Source organism: Spermophilus citellus, assembly GCF_964194105.1.
Source record: "Spermophilus citellus genome assembly, chromosome: 15".
Classification (NCBI taxonomy): domain Eukaryota; kingdom Metazoa; phylum Chordata; class Mammalia; order Rodentia; family Sciuridae; genus Spermophilus; species Spermophilus citellus.
In genome coordinates, this window is record NC_138195.1 from 67,312,547 (window position 1) to 67,326,148 (window position 13,602).

General features: G+C 45.7%; 2 protein-coding genes across 3 annotated transcripts in view; one reads left to right on the forward strand and one right to left on the reverse strand.

The window, feature by feature from the left end:
• The window catches only part of MMS19 (MMS19 homolog, cytosolic iron-sulfur assembly component), a gene marked incomplete at its 5' end in the record, with an annotated part of 29,387 nt that extends 25,597 nt beyond the window's left edge, over positions 1 to 3,790 (reverse strand). For both annotated transcript variants that reach the window (XM_081268568.1, XM_081268567.1), the window contains one exon: positions 3,679 to 3,790. In XM_081268568.1, the coding sequence (XP_081124694.1) occupies positions 3,679 to 3,790 (112 nt within the window). The remainder of the gene's footprint in view (positions 1 to 3,678) is intronic.
• Positions 3,791 to 4,347: 557 nt separating this feature from the next.
• Positions 4,348 to 13,602, forward strand: part of UBTD1 (ubiquitin domain containing 1) — a 52,478-nt gene continuing 43,223 nt past the window's right edge. The window contains exon 1 of the mRNA XM_081268584.1: positions 4,348 to 4,712. Within this exon, the coding sequence (XP_081124710.1) occupies positions 4,643 to 4,712 (70 nt within the window). The 5' untranslated portion in view covers positions 4,348 to 4,642. The remainder of the gene's footprint in view (positions 4,713 to 13,602) is intronic.

Here is a 13,602-nt window from a genome sequence, read left to right on the forward strand (position 1 = left end):
AAAATCTCTCAGGACTAGGTTCCAATCAGGTTCTCAAATGCCCTTTCTGCTGCTGATGCACAGACATTTCTCTAAACTATGTACTACCTTTTTTTTTTTTTAATATTCTTTTTAGTTGTAGATGGACACAATACCTTTATTTATTTTTACATGGTGCTGGTGATCAAACCTAGTGCTTCACATGTGCTAGGCAAGCACTCCACAATTGAGCTACAACCCCAGCCCCTGTTCTATTATTCTTTACTCATTTTTTTCATTTCATGAATAGTGGTCTCCCCTAGCAACTACAAATGTGAAAAAACAATATAATGAAGATTGAAACAAAGGAAAATCCAAATAACTTGAAAGGAAAAAAAATTATATTCACCACCTGCAAATTCAACATGTCCAAAAATCATACTCTCCCAAATCAGCTCCTTTTCTAACCTCCTCTTTTGGACAAAATACTTCTTTTTTTCATATTCAGGTTTAAAACTTTGGGAACACTCTGAGCCCTTTCTTTTAAGCCTCATAACTGGTTTGACCTCAAATTTCAGATTCTTCCTTCAACATCTCTCACTCCATTCACGTAGGCAGTTTTTTTTCTCCCAGTACTGGGAACTGAACCCAGATTCTCATGCAAGCCTGGCAAGCACTCTACCACTGACATCTCCAGCCCTTTCTAACTTTGTTCTGAGACAGGGTCTTGCACTAAATTTCCCAGGCTGGCCTCAAACTTGTGATCTGCCTCCCAAGTAGTTGTGATTACAGACATGGACCACCACACATGGCTACATAAAGCAATTTTTATTGTTTATATACTTATATTAGTTCTAGGAGATACTGGTGATAGAGAAGGGTATTATTTGGAGATGTGCACAGACACAACTACTAAACAACTCTCCTAATAAGTAGATGAGTGGTTGAGAAAAAAGTATTATAAAGATTTGGAAGTGTGAGATGTCTGGGGGGTGGCCACTCAATCTAGACTTTGACTCCAACATCTAACTTGGATCAGTAGTAGTGGAGGGAAATGGGAATGATAGCACTCAGGGGATAAGGTGGATGCTGGGAACTAAAGGTCCAAGAAAGCAATGGTGAAAATGAAGATTTACTTCAAGTGGTGGCAGCTTCTGAACGCCTTCAGGAGAGGTCCTAACTCCTGGGCTTCCAGGTCATTTCCCTTCCATTGTTTGCTCCTTCTTTATAACTGACACCTACTTTCACCAGAAACTTCCGTAGGGCAAAACAAATTTGATGGCATCTGCATTTGTGATCACAAGTGTTCCTTCTGCATTTATCATTTGTTGGAGGCTGCTGCCACAAATGGCTGAACAGGAAGCTGGCTGGTCCCTTTAGCACTAACAGACATTGACACAGGATGGAGGATCAGAAAGCAAAAACTGTCAACCTTCCACAACCCTAACTATGGTTGTGATCTAAGATGGAGATACTAACTTAATCCTTTCCAAATTTGCTTTCATTTTATGGCTCTGCTTGCTTAAGGATCTACAATGATTCTATTACCTACAATAGTCTATTCAAATCCTTTGGCCTAGAAGCCAAGGTTATGCATAATCCAACCCCATCAAACCTTTTCAATTTCATCAATCACTACTTTTCTATAACAACCTTCTTTTTTTTAGAGGGTTAAATTACAAAATGTCTACTATTACAGAGAGAGATAGATGAGCCAAGTTAAAGTAGGAAACATTTTAGGCCATTTTTTAAGGCATAAATAAAATTATGTTACAAAAATATTTTTAAGAACTTAGCTGTCAGCTGGGCATGGTGGCACACACCTGTAATCTCAGTACCTCAGGAGGCTGAGGCAGGAGGATTGCAAATTCAAAGCCTTTCTCAGCAACTTAGCAAGGCCCTAAGTGACTCAGTGAGATCCTGTCTCAAAATAAAATATAAAAAAGGGCTGGAAATATGGCTTAGTGGTTAAGCACCTCTGGGTTCAATCCCAGGTACAAAAAAACAAAAAACCCCAAAACTGAGCTCTCTTTTCAAAGTGTTCTGAATCAAAAAATTATTGTTTTCAGAATGTATAAATTTGAAAGAAAAGTTACAGATAACAACAATAATGTTCTTTTTGTGTGTGTGTGGTGCTGGGGATTGAACCCAGGGCCTTGTGCATGTGAGGCAGGACTCTACCAACTGAGCTATATCCCCAGCCCAACAATAATGTTCCTTATCTTGGTAGTGGATGAGATTGTTTTAGCTACAAACAGTGAATATATACTTTGAATATGTAGTTCATTGGATATAAACATTATACCAAAATAAATCCTAAACAAATCCTAGTCAATGATATGCCAAAATAGGAGACAAGCATACTGATACACACAATTTAAATGAATGGATAGGTACATGATAAAATAAATTACAGAAAAATGTTAATGGTAGGATCTAGGTGGTGATGAGGTGTTTTTTATAAAATTCTTCAGACTTTGCTGAATGTTAGAAAATTTTCATAATAAAACATTGGAAAAATGACATTGACAACACACTGTACATATTAATTGTAAGCCCTGATAACACACTATACTTTCTAAAGTTGTAATATGATAAGCTTAGTGGCAGCACCAGGCATTTGTCCACTGATGCTTCCAAAGCAAACTGCACAAACCTCTTAGAGCATGGTTGTCTCTTCAACCACATTATATGTTCTTGGTGGTCACAGATCTAATCTCATTTGCTTTGTGCCATATTTGGAGACTAATATGTGTTCAATAATAGTGAAATGACTTGAATGAAAATTAATATTGCAAATTATCAGTGTTATGTTCCTAGCAGATTCATTATTCATTTCTCACCCTAAAAGTTAATCTGTTCAATTTGCAAGAGAAACATATCCTTTACTTTTCCCCAAGCATGCAAAAATCTCCCAAAATAAATACTTTTTAAAACCTTATCTGTACTCATTTTGTATGCTATTAAACTTGAATGTGAAGGCCTAACATTCGATAATGTTTTAGGTTTGCCCCCCCCCCCACCTTAAAAGAGCTAAGTCAGAATTCCAAAGTGGCCTGGAATTTGTTTTGTTCAAATTTTGGAGTGTTAAAACTAAGAGATTCCTCAAAACTGGTCAAAAGTAGAAAACTAGAGGTCTGGGAAGAAAATAAATGACACAAAAAAGTCGTGAAACAAATTAATTGAGAACTCTTAAGGCACGGAATAAAACCTTATCTCCAATTCCCCGGAGACTGGCTCCTCTTCTCCTCCTCCCTCGGATTACAGCCAGTCAGACGGGGGCCACTGGCCACTCCCAGGATGCCTCGCGAAAGGAGCGGATGCCTCTGAACATCCATCTCCCCACGTCAACATCACACAGCACCGTCTCGTGGCATGAGCACCTGGTTCCGATATGGAGAGGAGTTCGAGTCCCAGCTCCCCCTCCTACCTGGTCGGTAGCCCTGCGCAAGTCTCCTTCCCTCGCTGGGCCTGTTTCCTTACTTGTGAAATGTAATGATTCTCTATCACTGACTACAGGGCGATGAGGAATGTAAAGGCGCTCTAAGATGCAACTAACTCTACTTGTTATGGCTTTCAAGCTCGCGATGCTCACCAAGTAGCCCAAGACCAATCTCTCAAAGTCACCTCTGTCCCTCACTCCCTTCCCGCCCCGCGCTGGTGCTGAGGCCGCTCCCTCTAGTCGGCCATGTGGAAGCCACGCGGCGCTGCCAGCCGTACCTGCAGCCACCTGGTCAGCGGGGCCCTCCTGCTGACCCATGACGAAGTCTTGCACGAGGCCCCACAGGGCGCCCACAGGCGCCGCCGCCTCCAGAGCGGCGGCGGCAGCCATGACGCTTACCCGAGATGGTGGGTGGGGAAGTAGGAGGTGGTAAAAGAGAGACCTTTCGCGCACGCGCCTTCTGAGCCAATTGCTGGGCGAAGGCCGAGGGGGCGGGGCGCTATCTGGATCACGTGCCTGCCGGCTCCGGGCCAGGCAGTTCCAGGGAGGGACGGGACTGCTCCTCCCAGGGGGGCGGGGCCTGAGGTCGGGGCGGTGGCGCGGAGAGGGGAGGAGCCTGCTGGGCACGCAGCCCCAGGCCATTGAGGGCGAATAATTCCCGGCCGGACTCCCCGGGAGACCGGCGGAGGGGCGGGTACCTGGCTGGGTGGGGCCGGGGGGCGGTGCGTACTCTGGGGGAAGCCAATGAGAAAATCAGGCCCGGCCCGAGGGGCGGTGCCGTCAGTCACATGCGCACCTGGGGCGAGTGGCGGCGGCGGCGCGGGCACCGCCAGCCGGCGGAAGAGAGCTGGGCCGGGCTGGGGCGGGGTTAGGCAGGTGAGTGACAGGCTCCGGGGGGCCGGCCCCAGCTGGGAGCCCCGAGCGAACCCTGAGTAGCTGCGGCGGTGCCCGCCCCCTCTCCGCCCCTCCAGCGGGGCTGGTCTCTGGCCGGGCACCGTCGCGGGCCCCCCTGGCCCGGCCACCTGGGACTGTGCTGAGAGTCGGCCACCTCCCTCTCTCCCCTGGCCCGCAAAGTTTGTGGCGAAGCCGGCGCCGGGCAGAGCGCGCCCGGGGGGAGATCCGGGAGCGCCCGATGCCGAGCGACAGGAGCCGTTGACCCCGGACGCCGCCGTCCGGGGAAGGAGCGCGGAGCAGTTGGCCAGCCGCCGCCTCCGGTGCATGGGGACCGGCTGAGGAGCCAGCATGGGCAACTGCGTGGGGAGACAGCGCCGTGAGAGGCCGGCCGCCCCGGGACACCCCCGCAAACGAGCAGGTAACGCCAGGAAAGTGAACAGGGCCACGACTCCCCGCCAGTTGTCCCCCTCCTGGCCGGAGCCCTGGGGTTCCCGAGCGACCTCCCGCGGCGCCTGGGCTTCCTCGATGTCTCTCTGAGGCGGACGGGACCCCCTCCTCTGGGCGGGGTGACCAGGGGAGCCGAGTTGGGGCAACTGCAAGTGCTGACCCGGCTGTGAGACCAACTCTCTCCAACTGGGAAGCTCCTGGTGGGGGCGGGGGCAGGGGCAGGGGCAGGAAATGTTTGCAGACCGCAGTGGGGCCACGGAGGGAGGGGGCCAGGGTGAGGACGCCGCTGGCCTGGCAGCCCGGGCCGGGGTCGGACGCCGGCCCGTCGGGGCGCGGCGCGGGCAGCCAGGCGGCCCCAGAACTCTGAGCGAGCAAGATGAGAGAACAGTCGCTCCTTGCAAAGACTGTGTCATTATCGGGCTGCAGATCGTGTCTGCCGGAATCCGACTTGCAAAAGCAGCTCAGGACTCTGGGAAGGAAATCTTTATTTTTCCCCGCAGGGCTTTTTAGAGCCTCGTGGTCGTCTGGGAGTCTAGGAGAGCTGGGGTGCGTGGTGAGAGTCACCCTCAGGTTTGTCGGGATCCTTCCCAGCACTAGGAGTGGGATCTGCTCGCTGGTGATCCGCGAGGCCTGGGCAGCGCTGTCTCTCGCAGTCTCACTTTCTTGGTACAACCTTCCTATCCTGGCGCTTCACCCCGGGAAGAGGTCTGGCAGTCGTTTTGAGTCTTGTAGTCCCTTCCTTTTCTGAAGGTGTTGCAAGGACCCTTCTGAGAATGATAAAATAGACTTTAGAGTCAAAGGAGCCTTTGAAACTTGTCTAGATTTCTGGTAGACCTACATTCCCCCTATGTAAGTGTCCATATTCAGAGAGGTTGAGTAACTTCCAAAGTCACACAGCTGATTAGTAGTGCAGCTGGGGCTAGAACCCCATCTTCTCTTCCACCTGATTGCCACATACCCTTTTGTGTAAGAGAAGCTACAGCCACAGTTGTTAATGAAGTGGAAACTCTAGTTGGAGTTTCCTGTCTACTTCTCCACCAAAGGTGTGTTGCTTGGATTGCGGAAACTGGGAAAAAGAATGGGGGAGACCTGGGGGAAGCAGTGAAGGATGTCTGTGTGGTGGACAGGATGACTTGTGCAGGAAGAAACATGTTTTCATAGGAAGAATGGGGTAAAACTTAACATTAAAATCTTGTCTGAGGGCAACCCCGGCCATTCTTCTGACTGAGGAAAGTTGATTCTACACCCAAAGGCTTCCTTTTCATTCATTCATTCATCAACTTTTTTTTATAAGCTCAGTCCTTGATTTTATAGCATGTTTTCACTGTTGACAACCCTCTTCCACTGAAAGTCTTCCCCCACTTCTTTTCTTGGCATTAGACTGTCTTGATTTTCCTTTTTGATCACTCTGACCCACTACCCACTTTCCTATCCCTCTACCCACCTAGGGTTGGAACATCTATGGTTCAGTTTGACATTCTGTTTTTTCTCATTACACTCCCTCCCTGAGAAATCTTCTTCAATCCCACACTTTGTCCATTGGGAAGATCCCTACATCTCTATCTTCAACTGAAACCCCAGACCCACATATCCAGCACCCACTGGATATTCTAAGATTTAGCACCTCTAAAACTAAGCTGTGCATCTCCCCTAAACTACCTTCCCTTTACTCTTCTGTTCTTCAGTTGTCTGACTTTGTTCTTTGAACAACTCTCTCTGGTGAGTCTGTGCTTCCTTGTCCTCTGCTTCCCATCCAGTTGGTCACTGGGGCCTGCTGATTCTTCCTTCATACATGCCTCTTCCCAAATGACTTATGCCCTTGTCATCTCAAGTCCACCTCTTCTGCCAGTTTGGAGTGAGTTCCCCACCAAGGGCAAGTTCGCCTTCAGTCATTCATCAAATACCTGCACACAGTGTCCTCTCAGGAGGCGTTTGTTAAATCAACATGTTTTAAACCCTGTAGTTTCAATATTCAAAACATTTTTGCACCTTCTCGATCCTACAAGCTCTTTCAAGGCTGTTCAAATCTGGCCTAGTCCTTGTAAGACTTATTTCTTTATCTTCTCATGAGCCACCAGTGTTTGCTCATCCATTTCCCCTTCTTATTGAGACCTTTTTTTCCTTCAAGGTCCACCTCAAATCCCATGTCCTTCTTGATTGCCCCACTTGACAACCTCCCCCACCCGCCCCCAGCAGAAGTGATTGTTTCTTCAGAGAACTCCTGCAGACACATTACCTATGCCACTTACTTGATAATTATCTACTCCATATTATTAGTCATTTCTTTGATGTTCACAGTCTTGTATCAGCAACCACATTACAAGCCTGAAGACCTGGGTTCTCTCTTTTCCTTGTGTATTTGTCTCTGTCTCTCACTCATATGACCATGCACACACATACTCAGCACATAGCACACAGAGACTTGTACAGAGGAAGCACTCAATATTTGTTGACTTTAGAAAACTAACCGAACTTCACCTTGCCACCTGAATTTTTTATGTAAACATTTTACTGAAGTATATACCTGCATTTTTTTTTTTTGCCTGCTAGTGAATCGTTATTTTAATTCCATGGGTCCTGCTATGAATAGCGTTATTCATAAAGTCCAAAGCTCTGGGGAACTCTGTAGGATCACAGATTTGGTACAAGGGAAGAATCCTTCTTAACTTCACAGCATGCATCTAGCATTCCTTTAACATCTGCAGCTTACCCTTTGACAAGGATATAGTTTCATGTTGTAAGGCTAATGTATAGGGCTGGAGGTGTTGCTCAGTGGTAGAGCACTTGCCTAACACGTGTGAAGCCCTCCATTCAATTTCCAGCGCTGTAAAAAAGAAAGAAGGAAAAAAAAGCATACTTATAATTCCAGCAACTGTGAGGCTGAGGCAGGAGAATTGCAAGTTTGACGCCAGCCTCAGCAACTTAGTGAGACCTTCTCTCAAAAAATAAAAAGGGGGTCTGGGGTTGTGGCTTAGTGGCAGAGCACTTGCCTCGCACATGTGAGGCACTGAGTTCAATTCTCAACACCACATAAAAATGAATAAACAAAAAATAAAAGTATTAAAAAATAAATGAATAATGGGGCTGGGATTGTGGCTCAGTGGTGGAGCACTCGCCTAGCACATGCACAGCCCTGGGTTCGATCCTCATCACCACATAAAAATAAATACATAAAATAAAGGTATTATGTCAAACTATAACTAAAAAGATATTTAAAAAATAAGTACAAATAAAAATAAAAAAGGGCTGGGAATGTAGCTAGTGGAAAAGTGCCCCTGGGTTCAAGCCCTAACCAAAAAAAAAAAAAAAAGAAGAAGAAGAAGAAAAAGAAGAAAGACTAATGCCTGAAACTAACTCCCCAGCTCCCACTGTAACCCTCGCCTTTTCTTTGTCACTCCTATAATGGGAAGAAACAAACCCTCAGCAGAGAGCTAGAACCTGAATTCTAGTCCTGGTTCTTTGTTCAGTGATCCTGGGCAAGTCGCCCAGCCTCTCTGGGCCACACTTCCAATATCTCAGGCAGGGAATTAAACAAGGTCATTAGAGCAGTTTTATCATTTTCATAAAGGTGACTGTTCAAAACTGGAGTAATTGAGGTGAAATCTATTGCCTTATAATGCCACCTTTTGTCCTTAGTTCTATCTTCTCAGTTACATGACAGGTGAATCCCTGCCATTAGTCAGGAATTCTTGCATTGGATAAAAGGTCCTCTCATCTCATCAAGTTTTGGATTGTTGCCATTTATTATTTATTTCTCTTGCTTCTCTGAATGTATCCCCAGTAGGTGTAGGTTCTTCTCCAGGTGCTGGGTGTGCTTGCATGCTTCTGTGAATACTTGAGGATCTGGAGGGGCGCTTGCCAGCCTATACATCTACCCCAAGTAGATCAATATTTCTACCTGTGACCTGGGTGGAGCAGCCCATCCCCCAGCCACTGTCAGAAGAAATACAGGTAGTAAAACAGGCAAGTCTCTTGCCTAGCTCCACCCTTTGAGAATGTGGCATGGCTGAAACCCAAATATCTGACTCTGTGATGTGCCAGGTGTATCCATTTACGTTCTGGAATCTTAAGCTCTGGGTGTACAGACCCAGGGCCCTGTTTTGGGCTGGTTGTGCTTGGCAGGGAGTCTGCTTCTTTTGTGGGCAGTGTGGCTATTCTTGAGGGTGTAATTGGGCAACTTCTCCATTTTCTCAATAAATATTTACTGAGTGCCCTGTACCTTGCTGACTGTAAATAGATATGGTCCTTGGCCACAGGGAGCTTACAGTCTTGTGGGGACAGACAGTAAACATACAGACAAATTACACATGATCATCTATGTGAATCTTGTATGATTATACATACGGTTACATATTATATATGCTGGAGATGCTCAAGTTTATAATCTTACCATCCTCTCCAACTCTCCAGCCTTATAGATTTGCTGCCTACTCAACAAATCTGATATCCACAAGGTCTCTCAGTTTTATGTGTCCAAGCCAGAATGAATCCTGCTTCTACCCCTGTTCCTCCTTTCATTGTTCCTATCTCCAAAGGTTGAATTCCTTATTCTAGTTGCCCAGTCCCTTAAACTCTGGAGTCATCGCTGACCTCTCCCTTTCTCTCAAATCCCACAACCATTTAATCGATAAGTCTGTTGGTGTTGCTTTTAGTGTATCCTGAACCTGACTCTCTGTCTCCACCACTTTCACCCTAAGTCGGCCTCTTCACTGACCTTCCTACTTCCTCCCTTGTCTCCCGACAGACAATTTCCATCACAGCAGCCACAGTGATGCTGTAAACTCTTAAGACAGATTTTGTTACTCCTTTGCTCCTGTGACTCCGGATCTCATTCAAAGTCTTTGTACTGGCTTGGAAGTCACAATATGAGTTTTGCTCATTTTCTTTTCTGAAGCATCTCTTGCTCTTCATCCCCTTGTTCAACCTCCAAGTGCCTGAATGAGTCCCTCTTTCTCCTCAGCCCAGTGTCGGCTTCCCTTCCAGGAAGCTTTTTCACCTTTCTCTGTAGTTCATATCATCATCTGACCCTGGCTGCCTCCCCTTATTCCCTGTGATCAGAGATTTAATCTTTTGGACCAAGAGCCTGCCATACAGTTGGTGCCAAATAAGTATTTTGTGGATGAAATTAGCATGTATAAACCTTGTTGGTGAGATGCATAGAAGAGCAAAGGTGGGCATGGCATACATGATTGATCTCCTAGCTTAGGAGTTCAGCCAGCCCTCCTGTGTTAGGGCAGCTGTGCTAGTGAAGGGACCTTAACTGCAACTTCAGAGTGGTGTTCTTTCCCTGAAGTGGCATCTTTCTACCCCAGGTGCAGATGAGGTCCCCAGTACCTGAGGTATGGTTCCCTGGGGCTTGGGAATGAACATCTTGCTTGAAAGATCCTGGGGCTGAGGCTAGAAGCTAGAGAGCTTAGAGTGAAGGCCGCTTATGAGGATCCCACTCAGGCAGTGACACATTCTTGTCATCTCACATGTGTGTCTGTGTAACAGTGGGCCCCTGTCTCAGGTACATGTGGTGTTTGTAGTCCATAACTGGCAGGGCAGGAGTGGGTTGGTCTAATAGAATGTGAGGAAGGAAGTTGAGTGATATGGATCCCAGCCTCTCTGCCCATCAATTTGCTGGAGAATTTTTAGAATCATAGAATTTTAGAATCATAGCTGAAAAGGACCTAAAGATTTCTACAACCTCTTTTTTCTTATTCAGCTATTAAAAAGAGAACAAAGATATATCTGCTCCCTGCCTAGTTCACAGAACTATGGTGCAACCTGTATAAAAACGCTATGGGCTGCTTTAAGTCTTGATTGTGCTGAGGTCAAGACATTGTAAGAAGTGGTCAAGGTCAAGTATGTTTAAAAGGGAGGGGGGTCTATTTTCTTCTTCACCACTTTCTTTCTTTTTTTTTTGTACTGGAGATTGAACCCAGGGGTATACTTTTTTTTTTTTTTTTTTTTTTTTTTTAAAGAGAGAGTGGGGGGAGGCGGAGAGAGAGAGAGAGAGAAAAATTTTTTTTTTAATATTTATTTTTTTTTTAGTTCTCGGCGGACACAACATCTTTGTTGGTATGTGGTGCTGAGGATCGAACCTGGGCTGCACGCATGCCAGGCGAGCACCCCCAGGGGTATACTTAACTGAGCCACATCCCCAATGCTTTTTTTAAAAATCTTTTGAGATAGGGTCTCACTAAGTTGTTTAAGGCCTAAGTTGCCGAGGCTGGCTTTAAACTTGTAATGTTCCTGCCTCAGCCTCTGAGCCACTGGAATTACAGGTGTGCTCCATTGCGCCCAGCCTTTGCCACTTTCTTGAGTGGTCATCTTGGGCAGGTTTCATGCTTAATTGATCCTCTAAAAAATAGTATTTCCAGTTTACTTCATCCAGATAATATGAGGATCAAATAAGCTAACACTGATTGTAAATACTTTCATAGTCTATGGTCTGCTTGAGTGTGAAGTCTCAACCCTGAGTTGCATCTGGTAAAAAATGAGACTTTGGCTCTCTGGGCCTTTCTAGTTGTTTGTATGGCTTTGGCCAAGCCTCTTGATCTCTTTGAATCTCAGTTTCCCCATTTGTACAATTGGGTGGCTCTCCCTCCTCACCTCTCAAAGACATGGTAAGAATCAAGTGAGACCCTGGATGATAAGAGACTGTGAACTTAGAAAGTTTCTATTCAAAGCTATAGGATATTTACATTCAAATATGTATTTTTTCTGATCATATTATTGAAGCTTGCTGTTTATTTTAAAGAGCAAAACTATAAAATGTTTATTTAAAAAATTATTTTTTTGGATGGGAATCTTTCTAAAATGATTGATATGTTTCTGAGCCAAATATACTTAACAAAACAACCTCCTCTTTGCCACTTGGGTCATTGAGTTCACACTTGAGTGGACCAAGCATCTACTTAGGGGTAATGGGGACCACAAAAGGTCTTTCTCTCAAAAGTTTTAGCTCATAAAGAAGAGAGTGGGGGTGGGGAGTGAACTGGTGGTGTGGACAAGGAAATTACTGGGGGCAAGCCCATTTCGGAGGGACCCATGCAGCAACATTGGGGTATGTATGTTTTGCAGGGGCTTTTAATTCTCTTTCAGGCTTTTCCTACCTGGTTACTGGGCTTATAATAGTGTGAGGATTGGGCTTCTGAGACTAGGGCCAAGGACCTGAAACTAAATGGCTTCCGGCTACTGAACTTTTGGGGTTCTTGTTCCACTCCTTGCTCTCTTCTTCCTGGAAGTCAGTGGTTGCTCTTTGGATTTTTTTTTCTTTCTGAGATATTAATATATGTGTGTGTGTGTGTGTGCACATATAAATAAAATAAAATTTACTTTTAACCATTTAAAGTGTGTGTGTCTGCAGCATAAGTGTATTCAACACAGTCTGCAGAACTTTTTCATTTTCCCCAACTGAAACTCTGTACTCATTAAATAGAAATTCCCCATTTCTCCCTTCCCAAGCCACTAGCAACTGATAGTCTGCTTTATTTCTCTATGGATTGAACTATTCTGGAAAATTCATGTGAGTGAAATCATACAAAATTTGTCCTTTTGTGACTGGCTAATCACTTAACATGTCTTCAGTATGTTGTCATACATATTGTAGCACATATCAGAATGTCCTTTAAAAAAAAAAAAGTGATGCCGTGGGTGGTGGTGCACACCTGTAATCCCTGTGACTCAGGAGACTGAGGCAGGAGGATTGCAAGTTCAAAGCCAGCCTCAACAACTTACCGAGGCCCTAAGCAATTCAGAAAGACCCTGTCTCTTAAAAAATACAAAAAAGGCCTAGGGATGTGGCTCTGTGGTTAAGCACCCCTGGGTTTAATCTCTGGCACCCAAAACAAAAACAAAAAACCTAATAATCCATTGTGTGTATATACCACATTTTGTCTCCCTGGAGCCCCTTCGTTACAATATCAGGGTGTTGTTATCAGGGACCTAGGCAGAATGATTCCTTGCTGGTTCCTGTTTCCTTTGGGAGCCTGGTTCCAGGACCTGAGGGTGAGTGAGCCCAAGCCCAGGCACCCATGAACCAGTAAGCAGCCTGGATCACCTGCGGGATTGTTGTTTTGAGGGCTTCAAGAGATGCAGTTAGCAGCAGCTCACCTTTGCAATATGTACCACATGCCGGGAGCATCAGGTACAGGATCCAGGTTAATCCTCACAACCACCCTGCAGGGATGCTATTATCACCTTTTTACAGGCAAAGAAACCAAGCCTCAAAAAAGCAACTGCTGTTGCCTATGGCCACATAGCTTGTAGACAGCAGTGCCCAAGCTTTTGGCCACTAAAGTTTGTCCTCAGAATGGGGAGATGAGAACTAACTCTCTTAATGTTGATGTTTTTTCAATGAGAGTTTATGTTGAGCACCTTCAGGCACCTGCTAGGCTGGTTCTCAAGCATCATGTCTTTGAGTCTGCCCAGTTTACCTGTGGGAACTGTTCTCCCTGTTTTACATTTGGGAAAGTCAAGTGGTTGTTGGTGGTCACTGTGCTGAGAAGAGTTGGCCTGAACCCAGCCTGAGGACTTTGACTGGAATTCCTGTGCCACAGCTCATTGCCTTATGCTGCGAGCTCTGCCCACCCATGAAAAGTGCCCCCAGAGGTCAGCTGTGAAGTCTGCAAAACTCCCAAGGACTGTAGCCACCTCTCCCTCCTGTTGCTGTCCTATCCTATTCTGATGTCCTGCCCCCCAGATCATAACCTCTATAGGTAGAAGCCCTAGGAGTTCATCATCTTGATTCAAAGTGCTTGGCACGTAGTAGGTGCTTTGTAAATATGCCTTGTCTGCTGTTTGACGGCTGAGTGTTCTGGAGGCTATAAAATTCCAGCCAAGACTGTGTTCCTAAAGAGAAACACCAGTAGAAT